This window comes from Microcaecilia unicolor, chromosome 6 (genome assembly GCF_901765095.1).
Source record: "Microcaecilia unicolor chromosome 6, aMicUni1.1, whole genome shotgun sequence".
In the NCBI taxonomy this organism is placed as follows: domain Eukaryota; kingdom Metazoa; phylum Chordata; class Amphibia; order Gymnophiona; family Siphonopidae; genus Microcaecilia; species Microcaecilia unicolor.
This window is the reverse complement of record NC_044036.1, coordinates 255,921,090-255,942,844: the sequence shown is the minus strand read 5'-3', so window position 1 is coordinate 255,942,844 and position 21,755 is coordinate 255,921,090. Positions and strand designations below refer to the sequence as shown.

Sequence of the window (21,755 nt, the reverse complement as noted above, 5' to 3'; positions counted from 1 at the left end):
GCTACATGGTAAGAGCAATCTTACTGCATGGCCATGCCTATTCTCAGCTTTTTTTTACCCGCTGCGGTACAAAGGGCCTCAGCATGTGACAAAAACAGCTCCTGTCACTAGTGCTGGGCTCTTTTTACAGCAGCTTGGTAAACAGACCCATCAATATATAATTATTACTTATGGTTTTTCACACAGTATTGAGATACTTTTATCAATACAATTATCTCAAGTTTGCAAAGTTTATATTTTCTGACCTTTCTGTACTAGATATGCACTTACATATTATTATATAATTTTTGTTTAAACATTTAACAAGATTGAAAGATTTATAATTTGTCATATTTCTGTCCATTGGTGATATATTTTAATTGGTATCTTATTATTGAGTTTTTTTAAAAAAAAAAAAACATCCTCCCAATGCAGGCAACAGCTAAAACATGGCCATGTTGTCTTTTATTGAATCACTCTTATTTATGTTTTTACCAGTTTTTAAATAAATATTTGTATAAATGTTTATTTTCTTAAACTTTTCAATCAGTTGTGTGGTGGTTTTTTTTTTTTTTTTTTTTTTTTTTGCATTGTCACCATGTAAAAAGTGTCATTGTAATGCTGCTGGGACTTTAATAGACATTCCAGATCACTGAATGTCTGGAGGCAGAGAGAAGGGGGTATTTGTTTTGTTCTTGTGTTTTTGTAGCTTCATTATTCATCACCTTATTGTATTTCTCTCTGGTCACCTTTTCAGTACCTGTTATCTAGTTCCTGATCTATAACTTACATTACTCTTCCTGACATGTTTGCTCTCTTTCTTGGTTTTCTAGTTATGGTGCTCTCTTTCTCATATACTCCCCCTCCCCTATCCCTCCCCTACCCCTCCCCCCACAAGAGATTTATATCTCACGAACATCTGGTATTGCATTTAAAAGAATGGGATCATTCATGCCAGATATATTCTTTGGGTTTTGGCCTTCAGACTTAAGCCATGTTTGAATGTTGAATTATGTAAGGATGTGGAAAGTTTTGTTGCCTAATATGTATGTCTGCATAGATGTGATAGAGGTGAGAGCATAAATATATCAGCTGGCTTCAGAGTGTGGACTGATTCCTATTTCAGAGGGAAAGGAAGAGCTTCTCTGTTTCCAGAACTATTATTTTTCAAAATTTGGAACACGTTTCACGTGTTACTCAATAGTTTAATAGCATTAACTTGTTTCCCTCCCCTAGAGAACATTTCATGATACAGAAATATAGTCCTTCATTCAGGTTCTTGTTCTTGTCTGTGAACAACAGGGTTGCAAGCATTGTTCCCTCTAAGCTGTGCGGGAGCCCTCCAACTTCATTGCTGCCAGTGGGGTTGGTGCTTCGATATTATGTTTTCAATTGCTAGAAAGGCAGGTTCCATGGAATGCTGTAGAATTTATCAGTCCCTCACTATTGAAAATATGATAGTGAAACAGCATCCCCTACTGGAAGGACTGTAAGTGGAGGACTCCTGCTCAACTTTGAGGGAACAGCGGCTGTAAGAGAGCAAACTATTAAAATTACAGAGAATCCCACGGATACTGGCACTTATAAAGAGCCACAAGTGAGTTCATAAGCACATAAGCACATAAGCACTGCCACGCTGGGAAAAGACCAAAGGTCCATCAAGCCCAGCACTGTCTCCGACAGCGGCCAATCCAGGCCCTAAGAACCTGGCAAAAAACCCCAAATTTAATAACAATCAATGGACTTTTCCTTCAGAAATCTGTCCAGACCCCCTTTAAACTCAGCAAGGCCAGCTGCCGTCACTACCTTTTCCGGCAATGAGTTCCAGAGTCTAACTACGCGCTGAGTAAAGAAAAACTTTCTCCGATTTGTTTTAAACCTACCACATTCTAATTTCATCTTGTGTCCCCTGGTTCTATTATTGTTAGAAAGCGTAAACAAACGCTTCACATCTGTCCGCTCTATCCCGCTCATTATTTTGTAAACCTCTATCATATCACCTCTCAGCCGCCTTCTCTCCAGGTTAAAGAGTCCTAGCCATCTTAACCTCTCCTCATACGGCAGTCGTCCCATCCCTTTTATCATTTTTGTCGCCCTTCTCTGCACCTTCTCCAATTCCTTTATATCTTTTTTGAGATGAGGTGACCAGAACTGAACACAATACTCCAGGTGCGGTATAGACATGGGCAGCATATATTACAGTATTAGCTATGGAATACAATATTACTTGCTTAACACTTGCATATACTATATAATTTCATGTCCATTCATCAGGTTAAAAACAAAAAAATCCTAGGATACCTTTACTGTTATAGTTTCCCCTGTGGTGAGATTTTGCAGCAGTAAAATATGGAACTTATCACGGTATTTGGGTTTCAACACTAAACCTATACCACTTGAGAACTTTAGAAAGAAAATAATGTGTAAATAGCAGATTATGGGAATTTGTATAATGGAGGATCAAATATCCTCAGTCTGTCTCCTCAAATAGTTTAATTTTCAGTGCAATACCTTTCAATAGTTTTCAAGTGTCTTTCCAGAAATTATTACTGACACAATGCTTTAAAATATTATTATGATGTTTATTATTTCACAGAAACTTTAGATATTAAAATAGAGGGTATTAAATATTATTTTAAATTGACAATTACCACTAGTTAAAACCCCAAATTAAACCCAAAGTTTGCTATATAAAGCGAATGCTACATACCTGTAGAAGGTATTCTCCGAGGACAGCAGGCTGATTGTTCTCACTGATGGGTGACGTCCACGGCAGCCCCTCCAATCGGAACACTTTCTAGCAAAGTCCTTTGCTAGTCCTCGCGCGCCGATGCGCACCGCGCATGTGCGGCCGTCTTCCCGCCCGAACCGGCTCGTGCCGGCCAGTCTCATATGTAGCAAGACAAAGAGAAGGGAAGAAACAACTCCAAAGGGAAGGCGGGCGGGTTTGTGAGAACAATCAGCCTGCTGTCCTCGGAGAATACCTTCTACAGGTATGTAGCATTCGCTTTCTCCGAGGACAAGCAGGCTGCTTGTTCTCACTGATGGGGTATCCCTAGCCCCCAGGCTCACTCAAAACAACAACCATGGTCAATTGGGCCTCGCAACGGCGAGGACATAACTGAGATTGACCTAAAAAATTTACCAACTAACTGAGAGTGCAGCCTGGAACAGAACAAACATGGGCCTAGGGGGGTGGAGTTGGATTCTAAACCCCGAACAGATTCTGAAGCACTGACTGCCCGAACCGACTGTCGCGTCGGGTATCCTGCTGCAGGCAGTAATGAGATGTGAATGTGTGGACAGATGACCATGTCGCAGCTTTGCAAATCTCTTCAATAGTGGCTGACTTCAAGTGGGCTACCGACGCTGCCATGGCTCTAACATTATGAGCCGTGACATGACCCTCAAGAGCCAGCCCAGCCTGGGCGTAAGTGAAGGAAATGCAATCTGCTAGCCAATTGGATATGGTGCGTTTTCCCACAGCCACTCCCCTCCTGTTGGGATAAAAAGAAACAAACAATTGGGCGGACTGTCTGTGGGGCTGTGTCCGCTCCAGATAGAAGGCCAATGCTCTCTTGCAGTCCATTGTGTGCAGCTGACGTTCAGCAGGGCAGGAATGAGGACGGGGAAAGAATGTTGGCAAGACAATTGACTGGTTCAGATGGAACTCCGACACAACCTTCGGCAAGAACTTAGGGTGAGTGCGGAGGACTACTCTGTTATGATGAAATTTGGTGTAAGGGGCCTGGGCTACCAGGGCCTGAAGCTCACTGACTCTACGAGCTGAAGTAACTGCCACCAAGAAAATGACCTTCCAGGTCAAGTACTTCAGATGGCAGGAATTCAGTGGCTCAAAAGGAGGTTTCATCAGCTGGGTGAGAACGACATTGAGATCCCATGACACTGTAGGAGGCTTGACAGGGGGCTTTGACAAAAGCAAACCTCTCATGAAGCGAACAACTAAAGGCTGTCCTGAGATCGGCTTACCTTCCACACGGTAATGGTACGCACTAATTGCACTAAGGTGAACCCTTACAGAGTTGGTCTTGAGACCAGACTCAGACAAGTGCAGAAGGTATTCAAGCAGGGTCTGTGTAGGACAAGAGTGAGGATCTAGGGCCTTGCTGTCACACCAGACGGCAAACCTCCTCCACAGAAAGAAGTAACTCCTCTTAGTGGAATCTTTCCTGGAAGCAAGCAAGATGCGGGAGACACCCTCTGACAGACCCAAAGAGGCAAAGTCTACGCTCTCAACATCCAGGCCATGAGAGCCAGGGACCGGAGGTTGGGATGCAGAAGCGCCCCTTCGTCCTGCGTGATGAGGGTCGGAAAACACTCCAATCTCCACGGTTCTTCGGAGGACAACTCCAGAAGAAGAGGGAACCAGATCTGACGCGGCCAAAAAGGAGCAATAAGAATCATGGTGCCTCGGTCTTGCTTGAGTTTCAACAAAGTCTTCCCCACCAGAGGTATGGGAGGATAAGCATACAGCAGACCCTCCCCCCAGTCCAGGAGGAAGGCATCCGATGCCAGTCTGCCGTGGGCCTGAAGCCTGGAACAGAACTGAGGGACTTTGTGGTTGGCTCGAGATGCGAAGAGATCTACCAAGGGGGTGCCCCACACCTGGAAGATCTGACGCACTACACAGGAATTGAGCGACCACTCGTGAGGTTGCATAATCCTGCTCAACCTGTCGGCCAGACTATTGTTTACGCCTGCCAGATATGTGGCTTGGAGCACCGTGCCGTGACGGCGAGCCCAGAGCCACATACTGACGGCTTCCTGACACAGGGGGCGAGATCCGGTGCCCCCCTGCTTGTTGACGTAATACATGGCAACCTGGTTGTCTGTCTGAATTTGGATAATTTGGTGGGACAGCCGATCTCTGAAAGCCTTCAGAGCGTTCCAGATCGCTCGTAACTCCAGAAGATTGATCTGCAGATCGCGTTCCTGGAGGGACCAGCTTCCTTGGGTGTGAAGCCCATCGACATGAGCTCCCCACCCCAGGAGAGACGCATCCGTGGTCAGCACTTTTTGTGGCTGAGGAATTTGGAAAGGACGTCCCAAAGTCAAATTGGACCAAATCGTCCACCAATACAGGGATTTGAGAAAACTCGTGCACAGGTGGATCACGTCTTCTAGATCCCCAGCAGCCTGAAACCACTGGGAAGCTAGGGTCCATTGAGCAGATCTCATGTGAAGGCGGGCCATGGGAGACACATGAACTGTGGAGGCCATGTGGCCCAGCAATCTCAACATCTGCTGAGCTGTGATCTGCTGGGACGCTCGCACCCGCGAGACGAGGGACAACAAGTTGTTGGCTCTCGTCTCTGGGAGATAGGCGCGAGCCGTCCGAGAATCCAGCAGAGCTCCTATGAATTTGAGTTTCTGCACTGGGAGAAGATGGGACTTTGGATAATTTATCACAAACCCCAGTAGCTCCAGGAAGCGAATAGTCATCTGCATGGACTGCAGGGCTCCTGCCTCGGATGTGTTCTTCACCAGCCAATCGTCGAGATATGGGAACACGTGCACCCCCAGTCTGTGAAGTGCCGCTGCTACTACAGCCAAGCACTTCGTGAACACTGGGCGCAGAGGCGAGCCCAAAGGGTAGCACACAGTACTGGAAGTGACGTGTGCCCAGCTGAAATCGTAGATACTGTCTGTGAGCTGGCAGTATCGGGATGTGCGTGTAGGCGTCCTTCAAGTCCAGAGAGCATAGCCAATCGTTATCCTGAATCATGGGGAGAAGGGTGCCCAGGGAAAGCATCCTGAACTTTTCTTTGACCAGATATTTGTTCAGGGCCCTTAGGTCTAGGATGGGACGCATCCCCCTGTTTTCTTTTCCACAAGGAAGTACCTGGAATAGAATCCCAGCCCTTCTTGCCCGGATGGCATGGGCTCGACCGCACTGGCGCTGAGAAGGGCGGAGAGTTCCTCTGCAAGTACCTGCTTGTGTTGGAAGCTGTAAGACTGAGCTCCCGGTGGACAATTTGGAGGTTTTGAGGTCAAATTGAGGGTGTATTCTTGCCGGACTATTTGGAGAACCCACTGATCGGAGGTTATGAGAGGCCACCTTTGGTGAAAAGCTTTCAACCTCCCTCCGACTGGCAGGTCACCCGGCACTGACACTTGGATGTCGGCTATGCTCTGCTGGAGCCAGTCAAAAGCTCGTCCCTTGCTTTTGTTGGGGAGCCGAGGGGCCTTGCTGAGGCGCACACTGCTGACGAAAGCGAGCACGCTGGGGCTTAGCCTGGGCCGCAGGCTGTCGAGAAGGAGGATTGTACCTACGCTTACCAGAAGAGTAGGGAACAGTCTTCCTTCCCCCCAAAAATTTTCTACCTGTAGAGGTAGAAGCTGAAGGGTGCCGGCGGGAGAACTTGTCGAAAGCGGTATCCCGCTGGTGGAGCTGCTCTACCACCTGCTCGACTTTTTCTCCAAAAATGTTATCCCCATGGCAAGGCGAGTCCGCAATCCGCTGCTGGATTCTATTCTCCAGGTCGGAGGCACGCAGCCATGAGAGTCTGCGCATCACCACACCTTGAGCAGCGGCCCTGGACGCAACATCAAAGGTGTCATACACCCCTCTGGCCAGGAATTTTCTGCACGCCTTCAGCTGCCTGACCACCTCCTGAAATGGCTTGGCTTGCTCAGGGGGGAGCTTGTCCACCAAGCCCGCCAACTGCCGCACATTGTTCCGCATGTGTATGCTCGTGTAGAGCTGGTAAGACTGAATTTTGGCCACGAGCATAGAAGAATGGTAGGCCTTCCTCCCAAAGGAGTCCAAGGTTCTAGAGTCCTTGCCCGGGGGCGCCGAAGCATGCTCCCTAGAACTCTTGGCCTTCTTTAGGGCCAAATCCACAACTCCAGAGTCATGAGGCAACTGAGTGCGCATCAGCTCTGGGTCCCCATGGATCCGGTACTGGGACTCAATCTTCTTGGGAATGTGGGGATTACTTAGAGGCTTGGTCCAGTTCGCCAGCAATGTCTTTTTGAGGACATGATGCATGGGTACTGTGGACGCTTCCTTAGGTGGAGAAGGATAGTCCAGGAGCTCAAACATTTCAGCCCTGAGCTCGTCCTCCACAACCACCGGGAAGGGGATGGCCGTAGACATCTCCCAGACAAAGGAAGCGAAAGACAGACTCTCAGGAGGAGAAAGCTGTCTTTCAGCACAGGGAGTGGGATCGGAAGAAAGACCCTCAGACTCCTCGTCAGAGAAATATCTGATGCCTTCTTCCTCTTCCCACGAGGCCTCACCATCGGTGTCAGACACAAGTTCACGGACCTGTGTCTGCAACCGTGCCCGGCTCGACTCCGTGGAACCACGGTCATGGTGGGAGCGTCGAGAGGTAGACTCCCTCGCCCGCACCGGCGAAGCTCCCTCCGCCGACGTGGTCGGGGAGCCCTCCTGGGAGGCTACCGCACTCGGTACCGCAAGCGACACCGATGTCGGAGACCTCACCCCGGACAATGGGCCAGCCGGCGCCTCGCTCGACGGTACCGGTGGCGCAAGCACCCCCGGTACCGGAGGGGTAGGGCGCAACAGCTCTCCCAGGATCTCTGGGAGAATGGCCCGGAGGCTCTCGTGCAGAGCGGCTGTGGAAAAAGACATGGAAGCCGATGCAGGAGTCGATGTCAGAACCTGTTCCGGGCGTGGAGGCTGTTCCGGGCTGTCCAAAGGGGAGGCATTGACACCTCTTGAACAGAGGGCGAGAGCGGTCCTCTCGGTGCCGATGCTTACTGGGTGCCGACTCCCTCGGCGACCCAGAGCTCTCGGTGCCGACACGGGAAGGGGACCGGTGACGATGCTTCTTTGATTTTTTGGAACGAAGCATGTCACCGGAGCTTCCCGGCACCGACGAGGAGGACGTAGAATCCAGCCGTCGCTTCCTCGGGGCCGAGGCCGAAGAGGGTCGGTCTCGGGGGGGCTGTACCGCAGGAGCCCTCAGGGTAGGGGGAGACCCACCCGAAGGCTCACCGCCACCAGCAGGGGAATGGACAGCCCTCACCTGCACTCCAGATGAAGCACCACCGTCCGACGACATCAGCAGACGAGGAGGTCTCGATACCACCGACGCCGATGCAGCCCTCCGATGTCGCTCCGATGCAGAGGGCTGATGCCTCGATGCACTCGATGCAATCGGGGGCGAGGATGAAGGTCCGGGCGCCGACGACGTCGAAGCAATCGATACTCCCGGTGCCGATGCCGATGAAGAGCCCGAGAACAGAACGTTCCACTGGGCTAACCTCGCTACCTGAGTCCGCTTTTGCAAAAGAGAACACAGACTACAGGCCTGAGGGCGGTGCCCAGCCCCCAGACACTGAAGACACGATGCGTGCCTGTCAGTGAGCGAGATTACCCGGGCCTACTGGGTGCACTTCTTGAAGCCGCTGGAAGACTTCGATGTCATGGGCGGAAAAACTTCGACCGAGGCCTAAATAGGGCCTACCCCGACGACGAAAGAAAACTTACCGGGGCAAAAACTGGAAGTACGGGAAGGGAGAAAACCATAAAGGTCTCCTTCCGACACCTTTTTTTATTTTTTTTTTTAAGAACGAAGTCGATAAACGACGCGCGAGGTCAACTTTGGGGCGCGAACGGCGAAGCACGACCGTACCGAGCGCGGACAAAAAAAGACTGGCCAGCACGAGCCGGTTCGGGCGGGAAGACGGCCGCGCATGCGTGGTGCGCATCGGCGCGCGAGGACTAGCAAAGGACTTTGCTAGAAAGTGTTCCGATTGGAGGGGCTGCCGTGGACGTCACCCATCAGTGAGAACAAGCAGCCTGCTTGTCCTCGGAGAATGCCTTTTTGACACTGTTTTCATAACTCAACTTTGTACTAATGCTGCTTTAAATCAATTATAATTTCATGGACAAAAACTCCTCAAAACAAACCAACAACCAAAATCAGAGCTGCATGAAAATACAGTTTGATAAAGTGCATAAGATGTTCAAATTGCACATAACCAAGTAAATTGCACAATCAAAGCAACTTAAGGTTTCAGTTAATAACCGGTGACACAGCAAGAAACTTTCACCTATGATATGACAATTCTCTCAACCAGAAGTAATCCTGAACTTGAACTGAACATCAGATAAGTGTTATATTTCTTATTCCTGAATTTAAACTTGCTTACTGTTATTACTAGTTTATTTTCCAAGAAGTAATTCTTTGTGTTTTCTTTTATCTCTTGCAGGCTTCCCAGCAGCTGGAATTAAAAATTAATCACCCACACTCAGGTGAGTATTTCTCCACTGTGAGGGGGTTTATACAACACTGCCTCTCACCCTTAAGAAAATTTCCTCTCTAACTAGACTAGGCCACCTTAAGAGCACTGATCCTGCCTCAGGAGGAAGTAAGCTTGGAGGGGCGGAGTTAATACCTGGGAGTTAAACACATTTCAATGCCCTCTATAAAGTTTACCAGTTGGTGCTTTAACTCTGCTCTGTTTGCAGAGCCAGAATTTCAAGAAAAAATTAATCAGTCAATATTCAGCTGACTTCACTGGCTGAATTAGGCCCTGATACTCAGTATCAGCATCTATCCAGATACTGGCACTGAATATATAGCCATGCTCAGAATGCAGGTGGGTAGGTTCAAAATTCAGCTACCTGGTTAGCTGAGTAGGGGGGGAATGATATCAAGTTTCCTTTTATGTGATCTTCCTCCTGAAATCTCTTTCCCTAGAGCTTATCTTCCTCGACCCCTCCCTCTCAACAGCAGCCCACCTGGACCCCTCATGAGCTTCCCTCCCCCCAACCCACTACCTTAGGATCACTGGTGATCTAAGAAGGGTAGCCTGGACAGGCAAGAACCCTAATAACTCCTGCCCATGCCTGCTCCAGAAATAAAATGGCAGCCATGACCTCTAGCAGTAGTATTGCAAGACTACCACTAGAGGCCACGGCCACCATTTTGCATTCAGAGCCGGCATGGGCAGGACTGTTTGGGGTTTACTCCTGCTCCGCTTAACCCCTAGATGACCAGGGACCCTACAGTCAGCCCGGGAGTAGGGGTGGGGGTCTTCAGCTGGGTAGAGGGGGGGGGCAGAGTTTCAGGAAGGGGAAAAGTTGTGGAGAGTCCAGAAGCAGGAGCTGCTTTGGGGAAGGTTCAGTAGAAGAGGCCTGATCTTGGAAATAATATTCTTGAGAGGGGTTTATTGTTAGGAGGTATAATGTTCAGGGAGTTGTTGAGAGGAGAGAATGAAAATTTCAGACTGCAGCCTGAGAGTTATACAGATGCTGGCTGATATTCAGTGTTTGCACATTGCTACGCAGCCACAGATAGGACAGCATTTTTTTGTGATCCTATCTGGCAGCTTAGCTATGCAGGCACCAGCACCAAATATGACCTGTACGTGCATAATTCCTGGCTTCTCCCCAACTCCACCCACTCTCCAACTGCCCAGGTATTGCCCAGATTCCACTTGAGCGGCTAGAGTCGATATTCAGTGGTATTACTCAGTTAAGTACTGCTGAATATTTGTGTCCGTGCATCTCAATGTGGTTTAAGTGGGCAGGAGAGGTTCTTATTAAACCACACTGAATATCAACCCCTAAGTCTTCTATCAAGGATTATTTTCAAATTGCTGCCAAACCATAATCTTGAAATCTTGTAAGACTATTATCAAGGATGAAACTTTGAGTTACACAGCTTGCACAACAAAAAGAGTGAGCACAAAATTAAGAACAAAGTCACTATTGCTCAATTAGAAAAGCAATATATGGTCAAGGGCTCAACAGTTGTGTATTAGTGACTTCAACTTCAAAAATATGTCTACAATGACTGCACAGGTCAGAGAGCAGGTGCTAGTATCTTTCTTAATAAAGTCAACCATTATGTGAACATAGTAAAGCTAGTTCAGCAGCTACCCAACAGGAAGAACAGAGTGAAAATACAGGCTATTAAAGATCACCAGTCAAAAATAGTTACTCAAAATAAGGACATTCTTCAACAATTTTGTAATTATGCCACTTTTTACATTTCAGAAGGTGATGCTGCAAATGAGTTAAGTCATACATTTCCTTCTTCTCTAAAGCATCCTACCTTCTCATTGGAGGATCGAGAACATTTAGGAGCATCAATTACAATCAATGAGATACATCGAGTAATTTTGTCTTTGCCCACTAAAAAGGCTCCAGGATGGAATGGGATGAGTTTTTCTTGGAATATTATAAGGCTTTTAAAAAGCTGTTTCTTGCCTGAATTAGTCAAACTCTGTGAGTATTTATCTACTGATGGGGCAAAATTGGGATGATTTTATGAAGCCTCTATTGATGTATTGGAGAAACCGGGCAGACATCCATTACTAGTCCAGAACTATAAGCCCATATCACTGTTGAGTGCTGATTATAAGATTTATGCAAACATCTTGGCCACAAGGTTGTGTCTTGTATTTGGTAAAGTAAATAAACCATGACCAGATGTGATTTATGGTATGGTAGGTTGCAAAACAGGAAGTTACAGCAGAAGGCAAGAGCTGAAGGAGAAAGCCTATGGGGAATCTCCTTGCTTTGCAATTGAGAGGAAGGGAAGGGAGGGAAGAATAAAGGAAGAAGTGAGGGAGGAGATGCTGGACTTCTGGTAATCGCAGCTTTTATGTTTTAGGAGGAGCAGTGCTGGACCCACGTTGGAGAAGGAGGGGTAGTGCTGGACCTGTGCTGGAGTAGGGGAGTAGTGCTGTGCGTGTGCTGGAGAAGAGGGGGGTAGTGCCAGAACCACGCTGGAGAAGGGGGGGTAGTGCTGGATCCGCGCTGAAGAAGGGGGACTGGACCAGTGGTAATCGTGGTTTTTATTTTTTAGGAGAAGCAGTGCTGGACCCATGGTGGAGAAGGAATGGTAGTGCTGGACACATGCTGGAGCAGTGGAGTAATGCTGCACCTGCGCTGGAGAAGGGTATTGCTGGAACCACGCTGGAGAAGGGGGGTAGTGCTGGATCCACGCTGGAGAAGGGCAGTTAGTGGTGGACCCACACTGGAGAAGGGGGGCAATGCTGGACTCATGCTGGAGCAAGGGGGGGGGGGTAGTGCTGGACCCATGCTGGAGAATAGGTACATTTCTGGCCCCACACGGGGGAAGGGGGACAGTACTGGAGAAACAGCTGGAACTGAGGGAAGGGAGGGAGAGCTGGAACTGAGGGGGGCAGGGCTGGAGCTGAAAGGGCAAAGGCTGAGCTAGAGGGAGGGAGGGCTGGAAATGAGTGAGGGGCAGTACTGAATCAAGGGGGGGGGGGTGCTGGAGCAGAAGGGGACAGAGGGAGCATGAAGGGATGGCCGGAGCTGAAGGGAACAGATGTAGTATTGAAGGGGAAGGAGGGAGGGATTGGAGGGTGAGATGCTGTTTTTGGATGGTATATGAAGTAGACACAGAGGGAGCAATGCTAGACATGGGAGGGGTATATGGACATAGAGGGATGATGCTAGATGGGGGGAAAGGGACACAGGAGTGATGACTGGACACAGAGGGAAGGGATAGGGACACAGAGTGGTGATGATGAATGTGGGGAAATGGTCACAGGGAGATGCTGGACAGGGAAGTATAGGGGATACAGAGAAGAGATATGCTGAACATGGGGAAGACAGGTACACACAGATAGAAGATGGGTTGTGAGAATAGAGAAAAATGAAATGTCAAATGGGCAGGAGACCCTGGCAAATGAGTTGAGAAGACAGAAGGAAATAGAAAGCAGAGCCTGGGATCAACATGATTTGAAAAATAAAATGACCAGACAACAAAAGGTAGAAAACATTTTTTATTTTCTATTTTGTGATTAAAATATGTCAAATTTGAAATGTGTATCCTGTATCTTTAAAATCGAGGGTGGTACCAGAAGATTGGAAGGTGGCCAATGTAACGCCAATGTTTTAAAAAGGTTCCAGAGGAGATCAGCTGACGGAAGATATAGAGGTCTATAAAATAATGAGTGGAGTGGAACGGGTAGACGTGAATCGCTTGTTTACTCTTTCCAAAAATACTAGTACTAGGGAGCACACAATGAAGTTACAAACTAGTAAATTGAAAACAAATCAGAGAAAATATTTCTTCACTCAACGTGCAATTAAACTCTGGAATTCATTCCCAGAGAATGTAGTAAAACCAGTCAGCTTAGCAGGGTTTAAAAAAAGGTTTGGATGGATTCCTAAAGGAAAAGTCCTTAAGCCATAAAGTCCTTAAGCAGCATAAAATATATAGTACTGTTTGGGGATGTTGCCAGGAACTTGTGACCCTTTTTGGCCACTGTTGGAAACAGGATGCTGAGTTTGATGGACCTTCAGTCTGTCCTAGTATGGCAATACTTATGTACTTATATAATCAAAAAAATATGTTGTTACCACCCTTGCATATCCAGATGGGTCTAAGCAGTGTTTGGGTATATGCTTCTTTATCTGGTTGCCAAAAATTGGAATGGCTGCCTTGGGAGCAGAATCAAATTAAATGTCTTTTCACAAGAATTTGAAAACTTTCTTAGTTTAGAAATGTCTTAATTTTGTGCATGCAGATTTGTTTTTCATTGTAAGTCTCTAGAAATGTTTTGTTACCTTGTGATGTAACCCTGCGCTGAATAATTTCCTGGACAATAGCGATATATAAGTTCCTATTGTAGTGTACTTCATTTTATTGTATTGTAATGAAGAACTTTGTCAAGGCCATGGACAAGACAAAAGCAACTTTCAAGTACTTCCATGTAAAATCTCCAAGGTTAGAAGCTTAGATAAAGGAAGATGTCTTTTTGGGTCCTCAGATTCACCAACTTCTTCAAGGTGATGCACTTTGCGGCAAGGAAAAGACAGCATGGGAAGCCTTCTAGTTAGTGGCAACACATTTTCTTGGAAATAACAGGGCAGAGAAAACCTCTTCAAGGCATACACAAACTTTCACTGCAGCATATTACTAAAGATATATTTTTTGCACTCTCATCTAGATTTTTGCTACCCAGCTGTGGAGCAGTGATCAACAAGCACAGGGATTGATTTTACCAGGACATTGCAGGAATGGAGAACTGCTATCAGAGTACATGGAGCCCATTAATGCTTGCAGATTATTGTTGGCCATTGACAAGAGATGATCCATTCCATGGATACAACAGACATGCCGAAAAAGTGCCAAGAAGACACGAATAAAGGATAATTTATAATGTACACAAATATACATAACAGATTTTTGTCTTTTCTTTCATAATAAATTTTATTTATATAATCCTTTTACTGATTTTTCAAGTTTTATATAGAGGTCAGTTACCAGGTTCAAAGCCCACTACACTAATCATTAGGCTACTCCTCCAAAATATAAAAAATTAAATTTCTTAGAAACAGTAGCCAATCATATGTTTTAATTGTCATATTTGAAATCAGCACACAGAAATCCATAATAAAAAGCCATAATAGTGGTTATTTTAAAAGTTCTATTCTTGTTTCAGATGTCTGAAAAACAGCATTTAGATGTCCATATTGCATGGATGTCCAAATCCCGATTTTATAAAGCCAGAATATGGACATCTAAAACTGTAGTATGCCCATATCACAAAGGAGCATCGGCTGGGGTGTTCTGGGCAGGACTAGGGAGAGGCCAAAAGATGGACGGTCATCTCTGATTGCAGAAGGGGAAGGGACATCCACGTCCAAAACGCTGGACATCCATATTTAGACTGGTACTTGGCACATCCAGGTTACAAAAATGTGCTCACAATTGAGCAGTTCTCTTCTGGAGGGAGTAAGGGAAGTCTCAGTAGATAATTTTCTGTCCCTGGGGGGTCACATAAAAAAGGGGAATTTCTAAACTAGCTACAGTGGGATTTGAACCTCTAACCTCTGGATTTTTGCTCTGATCTTCAGCAAACTAGGCCATTTTCCCACACTGATGTTTGTAGGGTCATTTTATATGTTGGCTATATATTCAGAGCTACTACTTCAAAATGACTTGTCATTCAAAAAGAATCATTTAACAAAATGATAATCTCTATTAATTGATCTGTTTACAACATTTATTGCCAGTTGAGGTAAGTAACATCTTATTTTCCCTTGCTGAATATTTGTGCTTTTTGGGCAAAAAAATCTTGATGTTCACCTTGACAGAATATAATAGCAAAAGCTATAGTCATCCACTGAAAACTTTATAGCATTGATATCAGGGGCATAGCCAGACTTCGCAGTGGGAGGGGGCCAGATCCTGAGGTGGGGGCACAATTTGTTCTTCCGCCCTGCTGCCGCCCCCCCCCCCCCCGCCGCCTCACTGCCCTGCCGCTCCCCACCCACTGCCGCAGCATGTTCAGTTTCACTAAAAGGAACATGCCAGGCATGAGGGGAAGACAGAGTAGGGCAGGCGTGGCGGCGCTGGAGACCAGTGCTGGACAACGCTTCAGCTGGTGGAGGTTGGGGACCCCCACCTGCAAAACCAGAGGCCCAGAGGAAATTTTTTTGGGGACAGGCCCCCATGGCCGCACATAGCTATGTCATTGATTGATATTCCATAAAAACACTGGAGAACGAAGAGATTATGAATCACCCGGAACATCTCTATTCACTGATAAAAACATGGTTAAAAGGAAACCAGAGAAAGTGGTAAAAGAGAAAAATACCAGAACAGCATCAATCATAGAGGGGTCAGTCACTAGTGATTATTCTGTGAATCAAATGGAGACAGAGAAGATCCTCAAATATGAAGAAAGACAGTCAGAGACCAATAAAATGTGAGAGAAATATTTCCTATCATTTGGATGCCACAAGCTTGACTAAAATAAATTTCCAAACACACCTGGATAGGTTGCCTATAAAAGTTACATCTGAGCAACTCCAGAAGGAAGCTTTCTTTGCCATGATGTGTTAGCAGTACATTTGAGCGAGCAAGATCATACTCCACATACCTTGGCTTAAGAGAGAGGCTCATTACTGTCATGGTATGTGCAAAATTAACCCATTTGGAGACATTGCCCCCCAGAATAACAGCACTGATGGTACAATGAGAATCCTACCTTTTTGGTCTTGACAGTTGAAGTGCAACAGTCTCCCCCATCATACTTGCAGAATGCCCGGTTATTCATGCCATCACAATAGTTGTCCCCCATGAATGGCTAGAAAAGAACAGAATATCAAAATATTACCCTGACAAAGAGTACATGTGTGAGAAACCAGTGCTACCCCTGATATCACGATTAATTACACTTTGCATTAACTTTTTCCCTTTTTTGACTACCTATTAAGGACCATCTATCATGGAAACCTAAAATATGATGGCACTTTAATATGATGAGGCTGTCTCACTTGTGCACCAGGCATCTGATAAGTTGTTCCAATTTTCATTGTGTGCGAATGTGCTTTGCCTGCATACGTTCACATCTGTTCTTTGGCATACACAATTTTGCTGGTTTATTTTGTGCCCATATGTCATATTTTAGATGCACATACTTAAACCATACCTACATCAGATAAACATATGCATATTCATGATCTATTTACATAAGCTGCAGTGCACATACTCTAGGTAAGTTTGGAAAAGGCTGTTTTTGTGTGTGCTTTACCTGCAAAAATGCCTGCGGAAATAACAATAGCCTCAACATGGCCTCATCTTGGCTAATGTTGCTAATTTACCTAATTTACTTCCTGTTGCAAAGCTATAGACTCCATTTGATCTTGATTTCCTTTTCACCTCCCTGCAACTAATAATTTACACTCTCCCAAATTCTATATATGGCGCCTTAAGTTGTGATACTAATTTGGCCGGAAACCAAATTGTGAGCACAGCTTAATTGATTAACAAGCCAATCAGCGCTGATAATTGGTACTTAACCAATTAGCAGCACAGATTGGCTTTAATTATAATTTACATGCAAAACTTTCTAGGCATATTCTACAATGCAGTGCGTATAAATTCTAATGTGTGCAATTGAAAAGGGGGTGTGGCCACGGGTGTGGAATGGACGGGATGTGTGGGCGTTTCAAAAAGCTATGCGCACTATAATGGAATACACCTGATCTGCACCTAACTTAGGCACATGTATTTAGGCCTGTCTTTAGGTGGCTTAAATGGGTACACCTAAATTTTAGTCACAAGAACGACACGTGAGCATGTTCTATAAGCTATGTCTAACTTTAGGTGTAGTTTATAGAATCACGTTAACTGTGTGGTTTTTCAGTGATGATTTCTAAGGCGTCATTTATAGAATTTGGCCCACTGTGCATACTACATGCCTTTCTAAATTCTGTTACTGTTTGTACTTCCATCCAATCCTCAGATAAGCTACTTAATGCATCTAATACTATTTTTCTGATGAATTATTTTCTAATGTTTACTCCTAAGTCGATTTATTTTGACCCTCATATCATGACCTTAGAGCTTTCCTTTCTCTGAAGTATGTTTGCTTATTGTGTATCGTTTAGGGACCCTTTTACACAGCTGCGGCACAAAGTGACCTTAGTGCGCTCTTAAGTGGATCTTTTCCACACTAAGGCCAATTTCTGCCGGGCCTGGAAAAAGGGAGCTTTCCCATTTTATGATTTAATGGCCATGCGCTAATGTTGCATGGGTAATGTGGGATGCCTCAGTGCATCCCGTGGCACGCCATTTTGAGCTGCACCAAGCATGTGTTAGTGCATACTGCACCTGGATAAAAGGGACCCTCATACTTCTGCAGCAAACATACTTATCATTGTTTCCTCTCCTCAATAGTATGCACATTTAAGTCCTTAGGTCCCATTTCAAAGGGCTTTGGTACAGATTCTGGTATCATTATCACTAGGTGTTAAACGGTCCCTTTCACTGGTTGTTTTTCAAAAAGATTTCAACCTCCTACACCATTCCAGTGCACATACATACATACACACTACTCCTCAGAGAATTCTGTGCAGAATATTTTAAAATTCGGCACATGATATTGGAGAAATCTGCAATATTCTAGTCAAATAAAATATGCACACACCACAATATAATTATTGGATTTTATAGGCCATATACCACCCGATATTCAAAGGGTTTAACTAGGTTAGTGTTGGTGAATATCTCCGCTATCCGGTCATCCCCTAACTGGTTAGTTTAGAGGGCAAGCTGGGGGCAGTCTGTGGGTAGAGAGCGCCTATTTAGACAGTTAGGCGACAATTTTCAGTCTACTAAACAGCTAAGTAACCACATAAATTTAGGACAGCAAAAAGGCTTTCCTAAGTTTAGGCAGTAAAGTTAATTGGGCACCGGTCTGAATTTCAGTTGGTGACCCCTGAGACCTGGATAGTCAATGCTGGGAGCTGTGCATGTCCCGGCATTAAATATCAGGGGTCAAGTCAGCCCGCAGCTGTGAGTGGCTCAGATATCATATGCTGCCATGGGATGAATATCAGACACAGTCTGGGGAGCATAGGGAGGGGACAGGGAGATGCAATGTGGGGAGTGGGTAGAGAGACAGGGAGATGTCAATCTGGGGGAGCATATGGAAGGGAAGTGGAGACACTGGTCACCTTGGGGAGTGGTGTAGAGAGGAGAAGTGGAGATGCTGCCCATAGGGGAGGGGGTGGGGTAATAGAAAGGTAAAGGGGAAATGCTGAACTCCATTTCTCTCTCTGTGCCAGAGGCCCTTGTGCCCAGTCACCTCATTAACAATTACAGCAGCTGGAGCCAGAACTAATACCCATATGGCCAGCAGTACCGACCTTTGGTCCACATACTAAATTCTGCAAGTTAATGTAAAATTCTACAGGGAAGAGAAACTCTGTGGACATTCTGCATAGATTCTGCCCTGCTCAGAATTCTCCCAAGAGTAATACACTTTTTCTACACTGAGGTAAACACAGCATTATCAATTTTTAAGACAATGAAGTGGCATTTCCAGGGTCAGTGCCCTGTGTTGTAATCAATATGATTGCTGGAAATTATATTACACATTCTGTTTAAGCTATAATTTCTTTACAACCAAGTAATTTCTTTACAACCAAGAGGGACAGCTGCTACAAGAGCAATATACTTTGAATTCAGTGCTGTAAATTTATTTGAACCTGAAATTCTAATTGCTTTACTGGACCAGCCTAAATTAGATAATGCCTTTCTATTGAGTGTTGCTTGGCTTGATTTCCACCTCTCTTTTACAATCTTGCCAACCCACTTATTGGCATTTCCTGAAAATAGTGTTGCCTTAGAGACAACACTCTGGGAAGTAAAAAGGCAATTTATCTCCTATCTGAACTGCAATGCTGAATACCACAGGAATAAGTTGATGACAGCTTCCGCTTCAGTGCTAGAGCAGCAGTTAATACCTATTGAGACAATGTGCCTTAAGATTGAGCACTTCTGCTCCTGCTTGGCTTCCAAAAAAGAAAACAGACTGGAAAAATGAATCCAACTTGTGATTCCTAATAACCCAACCCTTAATCTATTTACCCTTCTATCCCACCAGCCTACTCATTACTTATTGAGATGAATGATCTATTTGTTGTTCCCAACTCTTCAAAAAATCTTCCAAATGACCTGACTGCTGAAAATCAAAGGGTCCCTTTTACCAAGCTGTGGTAAAAGGAGCCCTGCATTACCATCAGCTTGTGGATTTGCCAAGGCCCCCTTTTACCACAGTGCGTAACATTTTTTATTAAAAAAGGGAAATGGCCCTGTGGTAAGTGAGCCACTTGCCTCTTGGCCGTTTCCCAGGGTAGCTCTTACCACCACCCATTTATGAGGCAGAAGGGGCTCCCGTGCTCACCTGGCAGTAATCGGGCAGTGCGCGGGCCTGCTCAATTACCTCCAGGTAAGTCCCTGGCACTAGAAAATAAAAATGCATTTTCCAGCACCAGAGTTGGCTTATGACACAGGCCGGGACTGGGTTCCTGCAGTAGGCCCGATTTGCCACGCACCAATGTGGCAGCAGCCCTACCACTCTTTAGTAAAAGGACCCCACAGTCTTTAGCCTTAAACTTTACAAAGCACTTCCTGGAATGTTTTAAGAAAAAAAAACATCTCTGGAGGCAATGCCCTAGGTCTGCACTGTAGAAATACCTGCAAAGGTTTTGAGACACTAGAGAAACCTCAAGAAACTACTACTACTACTACTACTTAGCATTTCTATAGCGCTGCCAGGGTTACGCAGCGCTGTACAAGTTTAAACACGGGGAGGGACAGTCCCTGCTCAAGAGAGCTTACAATCTAACGGTAATAGACTACGCAGTCAGTGTAGGTAACAGGAATGGGGAAGGTGGTTAGGCGCCAAAAGCAAGGGAGAAGAGATGGGCCTTGAGTAAGGACTTGAAGATGGGCAGGGAGGGCGCATGGCGTATGGGCTCAGAAAGTCTGTTCCAGGCATAAGGTGCTGCGAGGCAGAAGGGGCGGAGTCTGGAGTTAGCGGTGGTGGAGAAGGGTACAGATAGGAGTGATTTGTCCTGAGAGCGGAGGTTACGGGTGGGAACATACGGGGAGAGGAGGGTAGAGAGGTAATGGGGGGCAGCAGATTGAGTGCACTTGAAGGTCAATAGAAGAAGCTTGAACTGTATACGGTAGTGGATTGGGAGCCAGTGAAGCGACTTAAGGAGGGGGGTGATATGAGAGTATCGGTTCACGCGGTAGATAAGACGTGCGGCGGAATTTTGGACAGATTGAAGGGGGGATAGGTGGCTAAGCGGGAGGCCAGCGAGGAGAAGGTTGCAATAGTCAAGACGAGAGGTAACGAGTGAGTGGACGAGGGTGCGGGTGGTCTGTTCAGAGAGGAAGGGGCGAATTTTGCTAATATTATAGAGGAAGAAGCGACAGGTCTTAGCTGTCTGTTGGATATGGGCAGAGAAGGAGAGGGAGGAATCGAAGATGACTCCGAGATTGCGTGCTGAAGAGACGGGGAGGATGAGGGTGTTGTCAACAGAGACGGAAAGTGGGGGAAGAGGAGAAGAGGGTTTGGGTGGAAAGATAAGGAGCTCAGTCTTTGCCATGTTCAGTTTCAGATGCCGGTTGGACATCCAGGCAGCGATGTCGGAAAGGCAGGCTGAAACTTTGGCCTGGGTTTCAACTGTGATGTCGGGAGTGGAGAGGTAAAGCTGGGTGTCATCGGCATAGAGATGGTACTGGAAACCATGACATGAGATCAACGAGCCAAGGGAAGAGGTGTATATCGAGAAGAGAAGCGGTCCAAGGACAGATCCTTGGGGAACCCCAACAGAGAGCGGGATGGGGGTGGAAGAGGAGCCATTAGAAGATACTCTGAAGGTGCACACAGACTCTATGTTACAAGCACAACTGGGAACGTGTAATATAAAATAATTTCAAAAACATTATCCCTGTCAGATATTAAGATGAATGTAGCAACCAATGTCACTGTAGTAGCAGATTCCTCCAAAGATGTCTCTAAATATAGTCAAATCCAAATTATCATCTCCAACCTCCTCAAACCTCTTGACTAATTTAACCACATGAAAATCTTTAAGATGTTGTTTCTAAACATAAGATTTCTCTAAACTATTTCTTTAGCATTTGACGGGATGAAATCAGTCTAGAAAAAGGGAAATTCAAAAACCTCAAATAATTTTAATGGATCCTATTTTCCAGGTCCTCCAATTTATTTTCAAGAGAAACTTTCCCTTTGACTAGTGTAACAGTCACATCCCCAAAATCCACTAAAGACTGATCATGAGTTACCAAATGCTCCTTAACCTTGTTAACCTCCACTTCAAAAACCTTGAATTTCTATGCAAACAGAATCAGTAAATTACCACAACTGAGATAAACAATAATTCACAGAAGCATCCATCCTACACAATGGATTTCACAAATCTAAAGTAGAAATATCTTTTGGAGTTTCACCTAAAGAAGACTTAG

General features: G+C 45.7%; 1 protein-coding gene across 1 annotated transcript in view; it reads right to left on the bottom strand.

Annotated features, from left to right (window-relative positions):
- Positions 1–21,755, bottom strand: part of PAPPA (pappalysin 1) — a 595,681-nt gene that overhangs the window by 31,581 nt on the left and 542,345 nt on the right. The window contains exon 21 of the mRNA XM_030207548.1: positions 15,955–16,053. Coding sequence (XP_030063408.1) covers positions 15,955–16,053 — 99 coding nt within the window. The remainder of the gene's footprint in view (positions 1–15,954; positions 16,054–21,755) is intronic.